Source organism: Crocuta crocuta, unplaced genomic scaffold (genome assembly GCF_008692635.1).
Source record: "Crocuta crocuta isolate KB4526 unplaced genomic scaffold, BGI_CrCroc_1.0 scaffold4, whole genome shotgun sequence".
Taxonomy (NCBI): Eukaryota; Metazoa; Chordata; class Mammalia; order Carnivora; family Hyaenidae; genus Crocuta; species Crocuta crocuta.
The window spans coordinates 4390714-4414215 of record NW_027529996.1 but is presented as its reverse complement, the minus strand read 5'-3'; the positions used below and the strand labels follow the sequence as shown (position 1 = coordinate 4414215).

Below are 23502 nucleotides of genomic sequence, written 5' to 3'. Positions count from 1 at the left end.
CACTCCAAACAAAAATTTGACCATTAAGCAATGATTCCCCACTGTTCTCTCCTTTTAGCCCCTGATACCTCTGATCTGCTTTCTGTCTCCTTGAATTTACCCATTCTAGATATTTCATATAAGTGGAATTATACAATGTTATTCCTTTTGTATCTGACTTCTTTCACTTTGGATGATGTTTTCAAGGTTCTTGTTGTATCAGAACTTCATTCCTTCAAATCGCTAAATAGTATTCCATTGTATGTATATACCACAATTTGTTTAGCCATTACTTATTAATGAATATTTTTGGGTTTCCATCTTTGGTTCTATGCTGTGAATGTTGGTGTACAAGTATATGCTTTTGAGTCTTTGCTTTTAATTCTTTTCACTATATACCTAGAAATGGAATTTATGGGTTACATGGTAATTTTATGTTTAACTTTATTTTTTAAAAAGTTTTATTCATTTACATTTTAAGATTCATGTTTTAAAAGGTTTGTAAGTAATCTTTACACCCAATGTAGGGCTTGAACTTACTACCTTAAGGTCAGTAGTCACATGTTCCACCGACTGAGCTAGGCAGATGCCCCTATTTATTTATTTTAAGTAATTTCTACACCCAGCGTGGAGCTCAAACTCATGACCCTGAGATCAAGAGTCGCATGGTCCTCTAACTGAGCTAGCCAGGCGCCCCCTGTTTGACTTTCTGTATGAGGAATTGTCGACCGTTTTCCATAGTGGTTGCACCATTTTACATTCCTGTCAGCAATATGCGAAGGTTCCAATTTTTTCACATTCTTGTCATTAGTTATTTTCCATTTTGTTTTGTTATGTTTTTAATATAGTCATCGTAATAGGTGTGAATTGGTATCATGTAGTTTTTATTTTCATTTCCCTAATGTCTAATGGTGTTGAGCATATTTTTAGGTGCGTATTGGCCATTTATATATCTTCTTTGGAGAATTAACTATTGAAGTTCTTTAACCATTTTTATTTTTTATTCATTACTATTATTTTTTTAAGTAGGCTTCACATCTAGCACAGAGCCCAATGTGGGGCTTGAACTTATGACCCTGAGATCAAATCTGAGCTGAGATCAACAGTTGGACGCTTAACCAACTGAGCCACCCAGGCGCCCCAAATAATTAAAAAAAAAAAATGCAATGTTGTTAAAATTTGGCTTAGAGGAAGGTAGTCATTTAAGACTACCACTTTTTAAAAACATTTTTAATTTTTTGGTGGTTGCCTGGGTGGCTCAGTCAGTTAAGCGTCTGACTCTTGATTTCAGCTCAGGTTGTGATCTCAACGGTGTGTGATTTGGAGCCCTGCATCAGCTCTGCTTTGACAGTGTGGAGCTTGCTTGGGATTCTCTCTCCCTCTCTCTCTGACCCTCTCTCACTCACTCTGTCTCTCTTTTTCTCTCAAAATAAGTAAACTTAAACAATGAATTAAAAAGTTAAAAAAATTTTAGAGACAGAGAATGAGAGCATGTGCAAGCGGGGGAGAGTTGCAGTAGGGGAGAAAGAGAGAGAGAGAGAGAGGGAGAGAGAGAATCCCAAGCAGGCTCCACACTCAGAATGGAGCTTCATGTGGGGCTCGATCCCACAACCCTGGGATCATGACCTGAGCTGAAATCAAGAGTTGGACACTCAACTGAGCCACCTAGCTGTCCCTAAGACTACACCTTTTTTTTTGCTTCAAAGAAATAGTATATGAATGTAAGTTGCCATTCAAAATCAAATACTGGGAAGGAATATGTCATTTATTTTATGAAATATAGCTGCAAGATAGGAGAGAAATATTGATGCACTCCAAATTTGTAAGGTAGGAATCATTTAGACATTTGCATTTTCTCTAAAGAAATTAGTATCAGAAGTAATGAATTTTGCTTATGAATTTAATTTCTAAATTGAAATTCTATAATTACACATCTTATTTAATGCTTAGCTAAGCTCTCTTTTAAAAAGTCAGAAAAATGTTAGGTTTTGACTCCTCTGGTTTCTCCTCAGATGCATATTGTTTCTCAGGCTCTGGTTCATATTTTGGCACCACGTTGAGTCAAGGCATATTTTAAACCTGGAATGTGTTCTGTTTTCTGTCACGGACATTTTTGGGCATAATTTTACAGACTTTGTTTTCCAGAAATTGAAAGTATGTTAAAATTGTTTGTTTTTTTGGCTGTGTACATTAGAATAAAAAAGACAGAAATGGACGTAGAAGCTGATACGTTCCATGCAGTTTCGTGTGGGTATTAGGACTGCATAATCAGGCACAGAATCAACGTGGATTCATGTAGTTCTCAGTTCAGTGCTTGTGTCTGAACTAGTTAACTCATTGAAAGCACTGGTGCTAAGGATTAACAGTTTAGTGTAGAGCTCTCTGTGCTCTGAATAACTTTGCATTAAGAAAGTCTGTGACTTCTAAACTAGTACAGTTAGGAATTTGTGATTTAATTACAAGGGAAAAAATTTTGGAGTGTGACTACTTTAATACAAATCTATTCAGTCATTCAACTATTATTTATTGAACATCTGTTGTGGGTTAGGCACTGCATTCGGCACTGGGGTACAGCAATTAGCAAGTCAGATGAGATCTCTGAGCTCATATTGTTGGGGGGATATTTGAGGAGATGGATAACAGATTGTAAACCAAGTAACCAATCAAATAAAATAACTTAGTAAGGTATTTAATAAAGATAAACTAAGAGGATGAAGATAACAGTGACTGATAGGGATATGTTCAAAAGTTTAGAAAGGGGGGCCAGTAAAGCCTCTTTGAGGAGGTGACATGTGACGAGACCTGAAAGACGAGATTTAACAATCATTCCCAGCAGAGGGAACTACAAGTGCAAGGACCCTCATACTGGACAAGCTTAACCTAAAGGGTTTGAAAGAAGTCCTGTAGGGCTGGAGCATCACAAGCCAAACCACTGCAAAAACAAAGAGAAACTCTTCATGGATGTTTGCTTGCTCCTATCTTTGTATATGGATAACGTGTTTAAGTATGCATTCCCTTCAGTATTGACCTTAGATGAAAATAAAAAGAAAAATCACATTTTTTTCTTCAGTGGATATTGAGTGCCTATTAATTATGTTGGGCCTCATTTAGGTACTAGAGACAGCAATGAACACAACACACAGAAATTTCTGCTTTCATGGGGCTTACTTACTAGAAATACTTTATTACAGGGAAATAATACTTTGAGTTTAATACAATATTTGATAAGTTAATGCACACTAGATAAAAGATAGAACACTAGATAAAAGAAACTCCTACCTCCCTTTGGGATGGGTAGGAGGTGGAGTGACATGATGGATGGTGGTGGCTTTCAGAATGCATAGAGGTGCGTCCTAAAGACCTCAACCAAAGTGTGTCATGGTCCTCAGGTGTGCTGGCTAGAAAAACATTTGAGAATCTGTGATAAGCCATACAGTACGGTGGCTTTAGAGTCCAAGGATGCTACATAAACCATTTTAGCAACTCAAGACATTTGAATTAAAACAGGCAGAGAAGGACAAATACCATATGTTTGCACATATAGGAGGATTAGGAGGAACTTAACGGAGGACCATGGGGGAGAAGAAGGGAGAAAATAGTGTGGGAGAGGGAGGGAGGCAAACCATGAGAGATTCTTGAATGCCGCTGAGAACAAACTGAGGGCAGATGGGGTGGGGGGAGGGAAAGGGTGTGATGGGCATGGAGGAGGGCACTTGTGGGGATGAGCACTTGGTGTTATATGGAAACCAACTTGACAATAAACTAAAAAAAAAACTGGGAAACAATTTGTGTTTCAGAAAGTATATTGAAACATTATGGAGGTGATACTAACTTTCTTACATGGCTGGCTTAATTTGTTCCTGTGGTAAAAACGGTGATGGGCTTCAAATCTAGGGGACAGAGGCATTGGTTACCTCAGTGGTTTTCTTTCTTATGGACATAGTATTTTGTAGTTTTTCTTCCACATTCCAGTTCTACCTACTCTTCATGAGTGAGGATTATCTAATAGGCCTGCAACATAATTGCTGTGACCTTTAACTCTGACTTTATGTTTAGTAAGGTAAGTAGATAAAAGAAACTTTTACTTTCTTAAGAAAATAATACCTGAGTTACACATTTAATGTTTCAGTTACAATTTTAACAAACTATAGATTAATTAATTAATTTCAATAAAAACTTAGTTGTTAAAAGGAGAGGCAGAGTGTCCTGGGAAGTAAGTCCTATCTCTAGAGAGTGTTCTTTGTTGCAGTAGAGGCTAAGAGTTTCTATTTCTGTATTTTCAGGGATACAAGCAGCAGTGAAAGTGAAGAGAGTTCTGGTTCTTCTGATGATGAGTTAATTGGCCCTCCTTTACCTCTTAAAATGATGAAAGAGCCAGGTAATCATATTGAGGAAGATATTATTGGTCCTTTACCTCCACCTCTTTGTGAAGAAGCAGAAGAAGAAGATGATGATGATGATGATGATGATGATGGTGATTCAGAAGATGAGGAAGTAAGTATTTCAGTAGTAATTTACCAATTCATTGGAATATTGTAGAGAGCAGTTCCCTGCTAATTGTTATTCATGCATGAGAGCAAATAGGGAATAGTTTTGAGTGTACTACTGATAGCCCTTGTTGAAAGAACTCAAAAGGATGTACTTCAGGAACAAGTCAGTGTAACTCAAAATAATAAATGGACAGCAGGAAGCAATGTATTAAAAAAGGAATTAATGGGCACCTGGGTGATCCAGTTGGTAAAGTGTCCAACTCTTGATTTCGATCACAATCTCAGGGTTTGTGGGATTGAGCCCTGCGTTGGGCTTCGTGTGGCAGTGAGGAGTCTGCTTGGGATTCTCTTAACATGCTGTCTCTGCCCGCCCTTGCTTGTGTGCATGCATGCACGCACAGTCTCTCAAAATAAATAAACTTAAAAAAAAGGATAAATTTGGCAGTTTCATTAAAAATCTTATTTTCCTGAAACTGCAGTGTTGACAATATTTTTTTTTATTTTGATATCCATCCTAGTGGCTTTTAAAAAATACTGTTTTCACTAAAATGTCTTTTCTAGAAAAATACAGTTTTCTTATACATTTGATAAAAACTTCCAAAGATTTCTTCCATAAAAATCAGAAAGTAGCTAGATTTGTTAAAGGTTACTATCAAATTATCTGCTTTAGAATGTTTTTTGCTGAAAACAAGTCAGGTGTTCAAGCATTGCCCTTTTGAATCCTTCTGCCAACATTGTCTCCCATCTTTTGTTTTTTCTCAAAGAATGACAGGATGGAAGATACTCAAGTATTGTTTCTTTGTCTTAATATATCAGTTTGTTTTGAGTCTGCTGTTTAAATGCAGAAATGTGTAGTACAACAAGGATTAGAGATATGAAACTCCCCTTAAAGCAAGCTTAAATGATTCTGAACTACCCAAAACATTATCTGTAAACCTAAGTATCTGAGTATGTATGTGGTACAGACTGTATAACTGGGAGTTCTTTAAATTAACTGCATGTATAATACAATGCTTATTGAAATAATAAAAACATGCTAATTTGAAGCTTACATATATATTATCAAAACTCAGCATTAATCATAATAAAAAACAACAGAAAACAAATTTCTGAACTGACATTTTTAGAACTGCCAGCAAATGGTGATAATGAAAAACAGACTCATGTTCAGTTGACTTTAATATTGTTTTAAGGCTCTTTTCAGAAAATGCACTCCCTTATAGTCTGTGCCAGTTCCACAGCTTCTGATATGCCTTTGAAGAAACTCCATCGTTGCAGTAAAAGACAGGAAAGGAGAAAAAAGAAGTAGAGGAAAATCTTGGTAAATAGAGATCACAAAATAAGATGGTAGGCAGGAATGCAAGCATATGAGTATTTTCAGTAGATGTAAGTGGACTCAACTTGCCACTTAAAATTCTGAGAGTAGATTTAAAAATTTAGATATATTTTGTTTATGGGTTATATACCTAAAATGTAATGACATAGAAAGGTTGAAAAAAGGAATAGGGGCGCCTGGATGGTTCAGTTGGTTAATACTGTGTCCAACTTTTGATCTCAGCTCAGGTCTTGATCTTTTTTTTTTTTTTTTTTANTAGCTGTCAGCACAGAGCCTGACATGGGGCTTGAACCCACAAACCAAACCATGAGATCATGACCTGGCTTGACTGACTGATCCATCCAGGCGCCCCTGCTCAGGTCTTGATCTTAGGGTTGTAAGTTCAAGCCCTGTGTTGAGCTCCATGTCTAACTTAAAAAAAAAAAAAAAGGATTAGAATATAGCAGGAAAATACTAACCAAAAGCTAACTGATTAGTCTTATAAAATTAATGTAACACAAACTGATCTTTATGTCATAATTAGTCTAATTAGCAAAATGAGTGTCATTATTTAATGGCAAAAGGAAAAGTTTATTCTCCAGGAAAATTTGNGCAAGTACGGAGCTCCTTACTTCTCCGCCATCTTGCCCCTCCCCATATGTTCAAATTTGGCATTTCTTAATATCCATGATTTTAGCACAATATATTCAAAGCAAAAATGACAGAATTACAAGGAGGAATAGACCAATCTACGATTATAGTGGGAGATTCAGAAATTGTTAACACAATTAGAGTATAGTACTGAACAGTATAAATGTATATATGTATGTACTTTTACCGTGTATATATAGAACTCTTATGTAACATTTCTTTTCAAGTACACATAGATAAATCAGAAGCAACAAAAAGGTTACATCTAGGTCACAACATGCTATGGACATAAGAAAGATATACTTAATTATTTTGGGTAGTTCACAGAGTAGGTAATATTTAGGTTGATCGTGAAATGTGAGAATATTGTGTGAATATTGTGTAGTGAATGTTTGTGTGCCCTTGAAATTCATATGTTAAAGTCTCAGTGTGGCTGCATTTGGAGGTGAGACTCTTCGGAAGTAATTAAGTTTAAATTATAGGTCATAAGGGTAGACCCTGATGTTATAGGATTATTGTGCTTATGAGAAGAGAGACACTGGAGTGCCTGGGTGGCCCAGTCAGTTGAGCATCCGACTCCTGGTTTTGCCTCAGGTCATGATCTCACAGTCATGGGATCAAGCCCTCTGTGCTGAGTGTGGAATCTGCTTGAAATATTCTCTCTCTCTTATGCTGAGCGAAATAAGTTAGGCAGAGAAGGACAAATATCATATGTTTGCACGTATAGGAGGATTAGGAGGAACTTGACGGAGGAACAAGGGGGAGAAGAAGGGCGGAAATGGTGGGGGAAAGGGAGAGAAGCAAACCATGAGAGACCCTTGAATGCTGAGAACACACTGAGGGCTGATGGAGGTGGGGGGGAGGGGGGATGGGCATGGAGGAGGGCACTTGTGGGGATGAGCACTGGGTGTTATATGGAAACCAACTTGACAGTAAACTATTAGTAAAAAAAAAGAAAAAAGAAAAGATTAATATGATTTTGGAAGAAAACTGAGATGCAAGTAACAAATCTGTTAAAGTTCCGACTTCATGTATTGAGAAAAAAAAGGAAATATTTTCTCTCTCNGACCTGAGCCGAAGTTGGACACTTAGCCGACTGAGCCACCCAGGCGCCCCTAAAAAATTTTTTTTAAAAATTAAGAAAAATAAAAAAAGAAGAGAGACACCAGAGAGCCAGTTCTGCATATAACAAAAAGAAGTTAGGCATCTAGAAGCCAGGAGGAAAGCTCTCAAGAGAAATCAAATTTGCTGATACCTTGATCTTGGACTTCTAGCTTCCAGAACTATGAACAAAATAAATTTCTGATATTTAAGACATCTAGTTTGTGGTATTTTGTTACAGTACCCTCAGCTGATTAACACAGGTTTTCAAGGCTGATGAGAAGCTGGAGAACAGAGAATGGAAAAAAAAAAAAAGGGTATGAACAAGAAAAAAATTGTTCAAATGTATGCAAGGCTCAAATGTATGCAAATAGATGATATGGTGGTGATATGTCATGTGATTAGCACGTGACTGAATTTTCTTATGAGGGGGAGGTGGAAAGGTGAGGCTGCTGAGAACAATTAGAGATCAGTACAGAGAAGAGCATCTTTCTGGAGGACGTGGAATTTGAATGAACTTGTAGAGGGTTATATTTTGATGGATATGGTGTGCGTAGGCCACATGCTGTCTGTGAATAGTAAATGGTAGAAACAAAGACAGTCTATACAAGGTTAGATTCCAGATGATGCGAAAGCCAACTTGCCTAGAACAGAAAGTTGATAAAGAAGGCCAAACTTTTGATGTGGAACTGATGTGTGAGTAAGCCCGGAAGTGCAGCTGTGCAAGAGGTATGGGACTTAGAAGCTCGTTTGTAAGCTTTAGCCTTTCATGGCTGTAATTAAAGCATATCAGGGCACTGAATATCAGTTTTTTGTGTTTGTTTTTGTTTGTTTTTTAGTTTCCTGTGTTTTTATAAGATTATACATGTCCCATCTTTTGAAAGAAAATTGTTGTTGTACTTTTTTTGTGTGTAAACATAGTAAAAGAAAATGCTGATAAAATAATACGCAGGTCAAAGCAAGGCTGTTGATGAGTGTACCAATAACAGCCTTAATTTTAAGGTGTGCACTAATTGATAATGCAAAGTTTATTAGCATTGTTAATGGATTAACTAAACCTTTGGAAGGGAGACAAAAGAAAGGTAGGAGATTCCTGATTTCTTTTCCAAAAAGAAAAATATCTTTTGGATGTCTATCACAACTAGCATTTCCAAGGCTAGGGCAGAGATGGTGAGTAAAGCAGACAGTTTGGAAATTTGGAAACATGAATGTGGCTTTGCAGTGGCCTTCCTAGATTTGGATAAGTTATATTGGCCTTGAATAGAGTCCTTCAGTTTTCAGACTGTGGTTTAATAGTAGTAGAAGGGGGCAACCTTAGGCTGGTTTTTAGGTTCTGAGTGAGAACACAACTTTTTGACTACAACTTATGTTGTATGTGATATGTGGGATTCGGGCAGTCTCTAGAGTCAGGGATCATAGATAGGCAAAGGAAATCTGCCGATTACGGTCTTGAGTGTGGATGTTGTAAGATGTAGCCAGACAAATTAGCATGATTTATTTTACAGTATTTGCATAGCAATGTTTGTCCTGTGTTTCAGCACTGAGTTCAAATGTCTCAAGCCTTTGAAGAAATCTTACTTTTCTGGTTGGTTGGAATTTGGCCCTAGTAATTCTTTGTTGACTTAGAAGCTGAATTTAATTCTTTAGGAAATCAGTTTGGGGTCATGCTAAGCAAAATTGTAGGAGATTGTTTTATTTATTTATTTTCATTTATTTTTTATTTTAGAGAGAGACAGAGTGGGAGCAGGGGACAGGGACAGAGAGAGAGAGAGAATCCTGAGCAGCCTCTAAGCTCAGTGTGGAGCCTGATGCCAGGCTTGGTCCCATGACCCTGGGATCATGATCTGAGCCAAAATTAAGAGTCAGTTGCTCAACCAACGGAGTCACCCAGGAGATTGTTTTATACAGCAGAATGCTAGTTATATTTTAACAGTTTGGGACATAGCAGAATTTTCCCTCCTCTCCTTGATTTCCTCTCCATTTTTTGTCCATGCTTGGTTTCATTGTCACCAGTCTTTTGTGCCTTTTGTTCCTTTTGTGTTTTCAGCCTTTTCCTTTCTACTAGCTCTAGTCTCTAAGCTTGCAGGCACACTAAAATCACTCTTTAATTCAGTTTTCCCCTCAAGCTACTGTCTAATTTCCTCTTTCTCACCAAATGTTTCAAAAGCAATATCTCTATTGCCACTTTTGCTTTGTTAACACATTTTCTCTGCAAATCTTTGGTGTCAGAAACTGTCCTCACAAAGTCAAAATACCCAAATCCAAAGGCCATTTCTTCATTTTCATTCTGTACCTCTGAAATATTGGACAGTGTTGATTTCTTCTTTCTTGAAACTCTTTCTTTGGTATTTCTGTATAATATTGGTTTGCTGCCTCTCTCTTTATTTATTCAACAGATATTTACTGAGCACTTTTTATGAGTCAGGTACTTCCTAGGTGTTAGGGATACAACAGTGAATAAAGCGGGCAAATCCCTGCTCTAATGGTGCTTGTATTTCTGGCAATCCTCTTTCACTGTTTCATTATTTCCTCACGTGTCCCCAACCAAGCATTCCCTGAGGACCTGTCCTTGCTTGCCTTATCATTTCATGTTTGGCCTGGGTGAAATTTTTTTTTCTTTAATAAAGTTTATTTTGAGAAAGAGACTGTGTAAGGCTGGGAGAGGCACAGGGAAAGGGAGAGAGGATCCCAAGCAGGCTCTGTGCTGGCAGCAGAACCTGACGTGGGGCTCAGACTCATGAAACCGTGAGCTCATGACCTGAGCTGAAACCAAGAGTCAGACGCTTAACCAACGAGCCACCCAGACACCCCTGGGTGAAGTTTCTTACATCTTCTTATCCACATGACTCCTGCTCATTCAGAGCAGCTAGAAGCATTGCTCCATCTCAGTTGAACTTCAGATCCTCCTTTCCTTTCCTTTCCTTTCCTTTCCTTTCCTTTCCTTTCCTTTCCTTTCCTTTCCCTTCCCTTCCCTTCCCTTCCCTTCCCTTCCCTTCCCTTTCCTTTCCTTCTCTCTTTTCTCTTTTCTTTTTCTTTTCTCTTTTCTTTCCCTCCCTCCCTCCCTTCTTTCCTTCCTTCTTTCATATTTGTTTTTGAAAGAGAGAGAGAGAGAGAGCACATGAGTGGGTGAGAAGCAAAGAGAGAGGGAGACAGAGGATCTGAAGTGGGCTCCAACCTGACAGCAGAGAGCCTGACACGGGGCTTGAACTCGCGAACTGTAAGATCATGACTTGAGCCGAAGTCAGACGCTTAACTGAATAAGCCAGCCAGGTGCCCCTCAGTTCCAGCTAATGACTCATGAAACATGTCCATATTTAAGCTCTAACAATGTTCTAAATTCATCTTCTAAGATCAAACTCACGCTTTCATTTTCTCCCACTTAAACTTTTGCTAAAGACACTTACCTCTTTGCCTTTAGGATCTTCTGTTCAATCTTTTTCCTCACTGCTTCAAGATTAAACTATTTGTAACATGAGTCACATTGCAAATAATAGTACTCATTCCTTGAATGAGAGAAAATAAACCGCTACAGCAGGCAGGACTCGATTGGGGATTCCTGAATTCAATTTGATTATTTTGGGGATTCCTGAATACAGTTTGATTATTTTCTTGCTCAGAAACTTGCAAAGCACTGTGACTTTTTAGAGAGACATTCTACTTAGCAGGAAAGCAGCCAAGCTCACATACTTGACTGGCTAAATATTTAAAAAGTATTATTGAAATTAAAGGAAAAAATGTTTTTAACATAACCTTTTTTTTTCTTAACCCAGTGGTTCTTAGTCTGAATATAAGAATCATCTTGGTAAAATTAAAAATTAAGTATCCTTAAGCTTTGTAATCTGGAGATGGATTCAGTAGAACTAGGGCGGGTCCTGTCCCAATATCTGCAATCTGTGTTTAGCAAAAAGGCTCCACGGGTAGGCCTCTTCCCAGTCCATCTGTGGCAGCACCACTTCCCAACCTGCTGTGGCTGCTAACTGAAGTAGGTTAACTATCTTAGGTACCTCTGTAAATTCTGATCCATGTCATATGTCCTGGATATTAAAGGACATGGGATATTGTTTACAAAATAACGTTTCTCAAAAAGAAGAATATAGAATTGCTGCCTTCTCTCTCTGTGACAGTAAAGCCACTTTGAAGTTTTCGTATAAGACTTAGAAGAATATTCTTTCTCCCAAATAGCTTAAAAGTAATATTTATTTTGATTATTTTGTGAAAAATATTTCTTCTGTAGTATGTGGTGGTTGGTGTCTTTAGAAGTGTTACTGTTAGTTGCTTTTGAGAATGATATGAGGGCTACAATAAGCTCCTGGCCTTTTGTATCATATCCATTTTTATATCTTTTTTCTTAAGTTCTTTTTTAATGTTTTATTTATTTTTAAGAGAGAGAGAAACAGAGTATGACTGGGGGAGCGGGAGAGAGAGAGGGAGATACAAAGCAGGCTCCAGGCTCTGAGCTGTCAGCACAGAGCCCAATGAGGGGCTCAAAGTCATGAACTGCAAGATCATGACCTGAGCTGAAGTCGGACACTTAACTGACTGAGCCACCCAGGAGCCCCATTTTTAGATCTTTTTATGCCTATGTTGAATTATACTTATTACATCATAAACATTGTAGTCTGTGAAGGACTAGGAACAGGTAGATAGGCTAGGAACTGGCCAGTAGCTCTGATTGTTATTTTTATTATTGAACCTATATTACTAAATATTGAGAGGCTTAAAACCATTATTTCCTTTAATCTCAGTGACAACTTCTGGGATTCTGTCCTGAGGAAATTTGGAAAAAGCCTCATGCCCAAAGACGTTTATCACAGTGCTATTTATAATAGTGATTTTTCAGAATATGTTCTGTGGAACATTATCTGGGAGTGATAGGTGGTGGCATTGGATCTCACATCTGTTTTTATTTGAGAAAACTAATGAGAGCTTGTCCATGTCATTGGTGGTACCAGGAAACTGACTTCCTTGTCTTAAGTGCACTTCATATATTTCTAATAAGCTGACGTTCCAGAAATGAAATTTGTTCTGGCTTTTAAAGGCAAAATATAAAGAAGTTTTGTAATTTATCAAAAAAAGTGTTAGGTTTATGTTATGTTGGTCTTTCTCAGATCTCTCTCTTGTTAGAAAGATTCGCACGTATAGGAGGATTAGGAGGAACTTGACGGAGGAACAAGGGGGAGAAGAAGGGCGGAAATGGTGGGGGAAAGGGAGAGAGGCAAACCATGAGAGACTCTTGAATGCTGACAAAAACTGAGGACTGATGGATGTGGGGGGGAGGGGGGATGGGCATGGAGGAGGACACTTGTGGGGATGAGCACTGAGTGTTATGTGGAAACTAATTTGACAATAAACTATTAAAAAAAAAAAGAAAGATTCCATGTCTAATAATGTTTGAAGATTATATATATATGAAATATTAGAATAAGTAGAAATAATGTGCATACATGTCTAATAACAGGAGGAAGGAAAAGTAAATTGTTGTATAGTCATAAAATATTATGTAGTCATTAAGTGTGTTTAATAAGAGTTTTCAGTAAGTAGCACTGGGAAAGGATGTAAAACTGTCTAGACAGTATGATTTCAAAAATTTAAATGATACATATGTATATAACAAAATATTTCTATTGTTTGTTTCTAGACTGTGGGACCTGAGGATAATATTTTGTTTTGTTTTGATTTTTCCCTGCTGCATACTTTTCTATTCTTTTCTAGTTTCCATATTGATCATAAGTTGTGTCTGTGATTAGAAACAAATAATGGAGGGGTGCCTAGGTATCTCAGTCGGTTAAACATCAGAGTAGCTCAGGTTATAATCTCACGGTTCGTGGGTTTGAGTCCTGCATCAGGCTCTGTGCTGACAGCTCAGAGCCTGGAGCCTGCTTCAGATTCTATGTCTCCCTCCTTCTCTGCCCCTCCTCTACTTACACTCTGTCTCTCTCTCAAAAAGAAATAAACATTAAAAAAAAAACAGATAATGGGGTTACATTCAGTTAACATTGTTTCATTGTAAGCCGGTTAAGATCTTAATTTAAAAAGTAGAACAGAGAAAAAAAACTCCAGAGTAATGTTGAACACGAATATAAAAAAAATCTTAAGTATTATGAATAAATTCATACCTTAACTTGTTCCAAAAAGGATTTAATAAAGCGAAATGCTATAAGAAAGCATAAATTAGGAAGAATGAAGGAAAATAGAAAAGCAAGAAACATAGGGGCACTTAAGTGGCTCAGTTCATTAAGGGTCCAACTCTTGATTTCGGCTAAGATGATGATCTTACGGTTTGTGAGATTGAGCCTTGTATCAGGCTCTGTGCAGACAGCATGGAGCCTGCTTGGGATTCTCTCTCTCCCTCTCTGTTTCTTTCTCAAGATAAATAAACATTAGAGAAAAGAAAAGAAAGTAGCATGAATAAAGTTAACATAAAGGATAGGAGGCAGAGTTCTAAATATTTGCTGATGGGTAGGTCACAAAACCTAGTCACCATCATTGATTACTCGTTCCTTCCTACCCCACATCCAATTCATTACCAAGTCACATTAGCTCTATCTCCAGCCAGATCTCTGCTGTTCTGTCCGTCTCCATTACTACCACCTTAGTGAATCCATTATCATTCTAACAGCAGTAGCCACTTAAGTTGTCTCCCAGGTTCCACTGTTAGTTGGAGTACTATAATAGTAATTCAGACAATAAAAATAAACAAAATATAGATACAGGGAGGCAAGATAGAATAGCGATTAAGCAAATGGATTTTGGAGCCTCATGGGGCTTTCACTTTTAAGCTGTGTGACTTTGGGCAAGTTACTTAACCTCTCTTGGTCTTTTCTTCTCTGTAAAATGGGGCTAATAAAATACTTAACTGGAATTGTATAGATGATTTAGTAAGTGAATAAATGTATTTGGAAACTTTAGAATGGTGCCTATTATTTATCATCATGGTCACCAGTTTTGATACATAGCAAAAAAGTGAACTAAAATATTTTAATGTGATTTCTAATAAAAACGTTTAAAAGTGAAGCTAAAAGGAAACTTTTGTGCTTCATGCTTCATGAACCAAAAGTGTTATAAATAATTAAAGAGCATTAGAGGTAATTCCTTTAAAATCTAGTATAAAAGATGGTAACTGTTGCATTATTATTCTAGACTTTTTGCCGATTTAACAAGTCAAATTGAAGCAATCAAGACAACATATTAGGAAGAAATGAGAATATAGTTGTATTTAGTATGACTCTACCCAAAATATAAAAGATCTAAACTTAACAGATTAATTTATAGTATTTAATTTAAAGGGCTAAAAATGAAAAAAAAACCTATTTCACAACAGTGAGGGAGTAAGCTTAGTGAAAGATGTATCTGAATATAAATAACAATATAAATCTTTTCAGTACAAAAAAGAATATGAGTAAGTAAGAACTACTAATAATCTGTAAATATTTCTCATTTTTTTCCCCACAGAGGTTAAATTATTTGCCCAGTTTGCTTATTTGCTCACTTATCTGGCTGTTAAGTGCTATTTAAACCCTTCACCATTACTATGCTACTTCCTTTCCTTTGAAGTGGTGGAGTTGGGCTGTGAGTCTGTTTTAAGGGCCCACCCTGTGTATCAGTATATTACAGTAGTCTCCCCTTACCTATGGGGGATGCGTTCCAGGACTGTCAGTGGATTCCTGAAACTGTGGATGGTACTGAACCCTGTGTATGCTTTTATATGTATATAAATATATATAAATATAACATATGTAAATATAATACATATTATGTGTATGCATAATTATGTAACATTTAGTTTATAAATTAGGCACAGTAAGAAGAGATTAACAACTGATGATAAAGTAGAACAATTGTAACAATATACTGTATTAAGAGTTATGTAAATGTGGTCTCTTCCAAAAACTCACCTTCTTGTGATGATGTGAGATGATAAAATGCCTGCATGATGAAGTGAAGTGAACTGAATGACACAGGCATTATGCTGCAATGTGTTAGGCTGCATTAGACCTGACGATAGGCTTCCGGACCATAGTTGACTACAGGTAGCTGAAACCGCAAAGTGCAACCACGGTTAAGGGAGGAATACTGTATTATGTAATTTGGGTGATGCTGATAAAATGGAAAATAACAATGGCTTAAACAAGATAGAAGTGTTTTTTTTTCCTCCCTCACAGAAATGCAATCAACAGGTAAATGGACCAGAACTAGTTTGCAGGTCCAGGGCACCACAGATTTAGGTTACTTCTCTCCTTTTGTTCTGCCATTCTCACGTGGCCTCCAAGATGTATGCTCAAGCTACAGCCATGGGTTTCACATTTTTGTCAGCAGAAAGGCAGAAGGGATAAAGAAGGGTACTGATTTTGAACTTAATCTTTCACATGAGAAATAGAATATTTATTTTAGGAAGCCAGGATTGTAGCTAAAATTCAATGCTTCCATTACAAAGGATGGATAATGTGGAGAGATAACTGGGGGAGCCAGTTAGCAACTCTGTAGTGAGCATAAATTTGTATTCATTGTTTGGTGCTTTCAATTATAGTAATGGCAAATTATTTATTAAAAAAAACTTTTTTAGCTATCATGAGTAGTCCTTTAATATTGTACGACATAGATTCTACTTACTTGATTTTATTTTGTTCATTGTAAATGTATTAGCTTAAATGTTTTAGCTGCCTTTCTCCAGAGGAACAAAAGACATAAAATTTATGAGTACTAATGCAATTTTAAACTCTTAGGATTTGGTTACTATAGTAGCATTCACAAATTTCATTTGAGTTCTTTTGTGTCTATTACCTCTTGCTGTTTAGTTACTGTTACTGAGTTGCAGTCTTTTTGGTTTGTTTTGTCAAAGAAAGATTCCATAACGCTAGCCTTGGCTAAGATGTAGTCCAGTTCAACTATGCTTTTGTCAAGTTCATTTATACAGAGAACAATGAAATATTCACAAGGGAAATGGAGGTATAGAAATGGACTTTTAAAAAAACTTTACAGAAGTATTCTTTTTTTAGAAATTTAAAAAAATTCATTGATTTTATTTTTATTATTTATTTATTTACAGAATCATTCCTTAACAGAGAAAGCACATTTTATTTTTTAATTTATTTCATTACTTTTAATTTTTAATTTTTTTAACTTTAGGTATAAGTGAGTTATTTATTTTCAAATCTCTATTTTTATTGTGGTAAAACACACATAACATAAAATTTATCATTTTATCGACTTTAAATGTATAGTAGTGTGAACTATATCCACATTGTTTTGCAGCAGATCACTAGAACTTTTCCATCTGGCAAAACTGAAACTCTAAACCCATTAAACAACAATTCCACTTTCTCCCGACTCTCTTCCCCTAGCAAGTACCATCTTGGAGAAAGTGTATTTTAAATGCTTCAATTTAGGGAAATGTGTCTCTGTCGTGAAGCAAATTATACCTATAAACAAAATAAGCATTTTTTTCAACTGTGTTTTTGATACTATTTCTTAAGAGGAGTTTTATCTCTTTCTTGCTCTCTTTTATTAATTTCTGCAGGTGATATATAATTCAGTTCCCATTTAGCACTTGTTGTATCAGTAATTCAGGATATATTTTTTCAAGGACATATCTAATTTTTCATCAGGACAGGCAAATATATGTAAGAATTGATTTACAAATGTATCATACTCCACTAATTTCTGTTTGCCCATTCTCTCTAACAAAGTTTTGAGTTGTTAGAGTTGTTTTGTTGATCAAAACTATAATGCCTCTTTCCCATTCCTCTAATTTCTGCTTGTTAAATTTCTGTCCAGCCTTTAGGGATCATTTCCAATGTGATTTCCTCCAAGCAGCCTCTCCAGATTCCAACTGCATGTTTTACTTCCCACACTTCCCAGGATTATATAGCAAACACAAACTATTTTCCCTGGGATTTTTGTTTTTTTTTTTTTTTTTAGTTTTTATTATTTTTTTTAAAATTTACATCCAAGTTAGTTAGCATATAGTGCAAAAATGATTTCAGGAGTAGATTCCTTAATGCTCCTTACCCATTTCGCCCAATCCCCCACCCACTCCCACAACCCCTCCAGCAACTCTGTTTGTTCCCCATGTTCAAGAGTCTCTTATGTTTTGTCCCCCTCCTTGTTTTTATATTATTTGTGCTTCCCTTCCCTTATGTTCATCTGTTCTGTGTCTTGAAGTCCTCAGATGAGTGAAGTCACATGGTATTTATCTTTCTCTGACTGACTAATTTCGCTTAGCATAATACCCTCTAGTTCCATCCACATAGTTGCAAATGGCAAGATTTCATTCTTTTTGATTGCCGAGTAATACTCCATTACGTATGTATGAATATGTATGTGTGTGTGTATATATATCATGTCTTCTTTATCCATTCATCCATTGATGGACATTTGAGCTCTTTCCATACTTTGGCTATTGTACTATTTTCCTTGTTAAATCATTATTTATATGCTTGTCTAAACTCCTCTGCCTCTACTTTGCAATCATATTTAATGATCTCAAGTACAGGGACTTGTATATAAATGGTTCATAATTCTTTAAAATTCTTCACAGCTCCAGTGTAATATCCTTTATATACTACATACATAGTAAATATTTGTCAAGTGAAATTGAGTGTATTTGGTTTTTATATTTGAACAGTTCATTTTATGACATTTGAGAATGCTCTCTCTTTGTGACATAGCAGTTTTTATATGGAAAATGGAATTAGGGATAGAGGAGTGAACAGAGGAAATGTGAGTGTGTGTAATTATATATATAATAATGTGCACAGATCTTAAGGGTTTAGTTTGGTGAGTTTTGATAATTGTATATTCTGTGTTTAGGCACCATTCAAACACCCAAATAGTTCTTTGTGCCCCCTTCTAGTCCACAAAACTTTCAAAGATGAGTTTTTTTTTAAGTTTATTTATTCATTTTGAGAAGGAGAGAGAGTGTACAAGTGGGGCAGGGAGAGAGGGAGAGAGAGAGAATTCCAAGCAGGCTCTGCATGGTCAGGTCAGATCAGTGCAGAGCAAAATGGGGGCTCGAACCTACAAACCATGAGTTTATGACCTCAGCTGAAGTTGGATGCTTAACAAACTGAGGCACCTAGGCACCCCAAAGAATGAGTTTTTGATTAGCAGTATAATTGGAAGGAAAATTATGAGAGAACATAATTAGTAAGTACGTTAAAAACTACATCACCTGGCTATCATTCATCTTGTTTTTTTTATATGCAATTTTTATCAGTTGCCTGTTAGTAGTTGCTCTAATGTTATTGCTGAGGTTACTGGATTGGTAATGTTAATGTTGTATATCATGATTCTTCTGATGACATGCTTGCTTTTTTATTCTTACTTTACTCCATTTTACTTATCTGCAATGGTAATGGGATTGTTCTTTCAAATAGAATGCATGTGAAAATAGTATGCACACCATTACTCAACTTTGTCAAACTATGCCAGCTATCAACTAATTAGGACCATTTAGTATTTGAAGATTTATTATTTTTAGTATCTTTCTTCGAATTTAATAGATGAACAAAAATTCAAGTTGGTAGGGTCTGAGAAAAGAGGTAAAAAACAATTTGTATTATTTTATTTTTTTAGACTTTTTTTTTTAAGTACTCTCCATGCCCAGCATGAGGCTTGAACTCATGACCCTGAGATCAAGAGTTGCATGCTCCACCGACTGAACCAGCCAGGTGCCCCAATTTTTAAACCTTATCTATTACTTGTGCCTGATTCTGACTTTTTATTAAATGTGAAGAAGGTTGTAACTTATAATTAAGTGGAGGCTTTGGGATTATTGAGGATATTCATTTTCCTTGCTATCCTCTTTCCCATTATCGCAGAAAACTGAAAGTTGCATTTTTATGACTGTAACTAAAGGCTGGATGTAACAGTGACTTTTTAGTTGTGAGCACCTGTTTTCCATGAACTTTCTCTGACTCCCTGGCTGGCACGTTCTGTGGTGGAGAGTCCAAGTTTGGGCCACCACTGTGCTTGTCTGACTTCTGGTCTGAGGCTTCTCATCCCCTTGGCCTTGGTCATTGCCAACCACCTGTATCAGTCAGTCTCTTTCCCTCATGCATAGGGAAAGGTTGAGGAATTAAAAGGGGGTAAAAATTCTCTTTTAGTTCGCAGAAGTTGATATGAGAATGAGATGATTTAAGTAACCACTTAACACAGGGATTGACATATAACTAAGCACTCACAATTGCCAGCTTTATCATTGTTTTCATCATCATTACCAACATACCAACATTTGATTAATGAGTGATTTTAATTTAATTGCAGCAGACTGGAAAGAAAAGTCTTAAAAAAACAATGTGAGGTAGCTTAATGATTTTAACTTCAGAGGAAATTAATGTTCCTTAAAGCAGAGCAGTTTCATTACACCTGCAAGATTCTGTCAGCAGAGGATGCTAGAAGCTCTTTTCCGAAATCCAGTAAATGTTCCTTACCATTCCCAAAGTGCGAATGTGTGAAGGTATTCATTCTGTAAGATGGGCACTAGAGGGCAATAGAGACATTTTGACTTTTGGCAAGAGTCCATTTTTTTCAACTGCCTCTTGTCTACAGTGGAAGGAAAAAAAAGAATCTTATAAACAATGTCTTTTAGAAATTGGAACAAGTGAGGTTTAGGTAGATTAATGCTGGGATAATTACTTTTTAAAGAATAATGCAGAAAAAATGTTCATATTCTTTTGTGATGTGACAGTATTATAACAGACACGTTTACAGTTTTGTTTTTTTGTATATTTAAGCTTTTTAGGTCAGTTACTATATAATAAGGCTTAGTGGCAGGAATATTAAGGATAGTCTCTTTAAAATTTGAGATTTAAGTCTGTAAGTCTGTAAGGTCAAATAAGAAAGTTTATATTTCTCTGATCACTAAAGTTATCCACACTTTTAAAAACATACCAGGTCTTGTCACTTCTGTGTTTCCCTTGTCACTTTCCTGTCAGTAAACCCTCCAGTTTCTTCCTGTCAGAATGTTAAGAAATCCAAATTCCCTGCCTTGACCTCTAAGACCTGTATGACTTGGCCTCTTTCTGACGTCATGCCCTTACACCCTCTGTCTTGCTCACTCTTCTCTACGCATAGTGACCTTTCTGCTTTTCTTCTAAGCAACTATGCTTGTTCCGTCACAGGACCTTTCTCTTTACTCATTCCTATACACGGGATAGCGCTGAGAGCTTTACGGGACTCCCTTATTTCATTTGGGTCTTTGTGTAAGTGTTACCTCTTTAACCACCTTGTATAAGTAAGTAACTCCACTCTACTCCACTGCTTTTCCTGACACTGCTTTTATTGTATTTACTATTATTTGACATTTTTTGTTTTGGTTTGTTGCTTCTCTCCTCACAGTAATATAAGTTCCATGAGGGCAGTTATATTGTCTCTTTTACTGTTGTATCTCCTGTACCTGGCACATAGTAGATGCTCAAGGAATATCTGGCCAGTGATTGGCCATCATTGGCTGTGGTCATAGTTACTCTCTTACGCTAAACATTTCATTGAATCAAAGCTAGCTTCTGATGTAATCGTCATTATTCTTTAGGAGCTTGGAAGTCAGTGCTCACCTTCACATTTCCAGGCTCGCCCTGCCACAATTCCTTTGTCAAAAGGCTACAGTCCTTTTAAGCTCCCGTTGCCAGGGAGGCTTTTGTATCTTCTCAGGTAGCTGCCGGAAACAGTCACTAATATGTGTCCATTCTGCCTTTGAGCAGTGGCTTTTTTTCCCAACAAATATTTTATGTGATATTTGTTGTGCCATATGAATGGCACTGCTGGCATGAACCATTTTCCTTATTTGCAGTAGTTAGTGGGTAGTGGCAAAGATAAACTAGCTTATGCAAATTATACAAAGCCTAATGTAAGTACAATGAGGAAGGCAGGAGGGTACTTTCTGTCTGGCTGTTTGATTGTAGTCTTCTTAATTACACGTTGTTTTAACATATATGTATTTATTTCTGGTAAATTTATACAGTGAATTGCAAACCTTACAGATGTAAAATGTCATTAAGTGTTATGGAAGTAATGTTAGGGATGTCCTTTGCTCTACCCAANCAGATTTGGAGGTTAGAGAAAGAAAGCATGTGGGGGCCGGTTTTTTTTTTTTTTTTTTTTTAAGAGAGAAAGAGAATATGCACGTGAGTGGGGGAGAAGGGGGAGAAGGGGAGAGAGAGAGAGAGGGAGAATCTTAAACAGGTTCCATGCTCAGTGGAGATCCCAATGTAGGGCTCATTCCCATGACCCTGGGATCATGACCTGAGCTGAAATCAAGTGTCATACATTCAACTGATTGCACCACCCAGTTGCCCTGAGTTGCATCAGTTTTTAAGGGAAAAAACAAAAATTGACAAGGGTGATAAATGATTTGAATATCATAGAATTAAGAACCGTTGAGAAAATTGATGAAGGCCTTGAATATTTTTTGCAAGAACAGCTCTCTTAATAATCTTTGCTGAAGTTAGTTCTGTGGAGTCTGTGATGCCATGTTATACTGTCACAAATTTTAGTTGGAAAAATGACCCAATTCTCTTCTCTGGTCTACCCCCCTCTCTCTGCTCATAACACTGCTATTTTTTTTCACACTTTAAATATTTTGATCCTAGGTTCTGAGAGTTGAATATTCACACTCCAGAGTTCTATTAATACTGTTAAAATTGGCCCTAAAAAATACTATTGTAATTGGCCTTTCCAATGTCCTTCACTTGTTATTTATCTATGTTGAATCCTTATTTTTGTCTTTTGTTTTCATTTCACTTTTCTTTCTAGAGCCTAACATCTACCTACATATGCCTTACTTCTTGGCTCTGTTTTACTCATGTATCATTTTACCTTAAAGCTTTTTTTCTTTTTTAACTTAATTTAGTGTAGTTTTTCCCCATTTCTTAGTCTCAGTTTATTTTATTTTGTAATTTAATTTTTAAAAAATATTTTATTTTTAGGTATTCTCTATACCTAGTGTGAGGCTCAAACTTACAACCCCAAGATCAAGTGTTGCATGCTCTACTGATTGAGCCAGCCAGGTCCCCACTCAGTTTATTTTTTAAAAATGTTGCTTTGGGGCCACCTGGGTTCCTCAGTTGGTTGAGTGTCCAACTTTAGATTTTGGCTCAGGTCATGATCCTTAGGTTGTGGGATTGAGCCCTGCATGGGGCTCCGTGCTGAGCATGGAGCTGCTTGGGATTCTCTCTCTCTTTCCCTCTACCTCTCTCCCCTGTTCTCTCTCTCTATTTCAAAAATAAAAAAATAGTCTTTATTTTTATTTTTTAAAATAGAGTCTTTAAGAAAATACACACAAAAAAAAACCAAAAGAAAACAAAATTTTGCTTTGGGTTGCTTTATTTATTGATCTTGTTTTTTCTTCTGCCTTCTCAACTGGTATTTTTAAAATATTTTTTTAATGTTTATTTATTTTTGAGAGAGACACAAACAGAGTAGAAGTGGGAGAGGGGCAGAGAGAGGTGGGGAGACACAGAATATGAAGCAGGCTCCAGGCTCTGAGCTGTCAGCATAGAGCCCGATATGGGGCTCTGACTCACTGACCATGAGATCATGACCTGAACCGAAGTCAGGCGCTTAACCAACTGAGCCACCGAGGTGCCCAACACTAGTAAATATTAAAAATGAGGGTTATGTAAGTAGCTTTCGTATTCCTCTAAATGTTAAGACAGACACAGAAAAGGTACCTACTTTTTTCAGTTTAGTACAATACAGTATTTAAAAATAAAACAGCTCTCTTGACCTTTCACCCTTTCTATTTACATGACTAAATGTGGGAGATTTACATGTGTTAATTTTGAGAAAGATTTCTCAATGCTTTAATCTTATAATTTATTTTTTATTTTTTTAGTTCTTTAAAAAAATTTTTTTTAACGTTTTATTTATTTCTGAGAAAGAGAGAGAGAGAGACAGCATGAGCAGGGGAGGGTCAGAGAGAGAGGGAGATACAGAATCTGAAGCAGGCTCCAGGCTCTGAGCTGGCTG

The 23502-nt window shown here is 36.6% G+C and overlaps 1 protein-coding gene across 1 annotated transcript in view; it reads left to right on the top strand.

The window, feature by feature from the left end:
• WDR70 (WD repeat domain 70) overlaps positions 1-23502 on the top strand; it is a 272504-nt gene that overhangs the window by 17047 nt on the left and 231955 nt on the right. The window contains exon 5 of the mRNA XM_077763475.1: positions 4263-4473. Coding sequence (XP_077619601.1) covers positions 4263-4473 — 211 coding nt within the window. The remainder of the gene's footprint in view (positions 1-4262; positions 4474-23502) is intronic.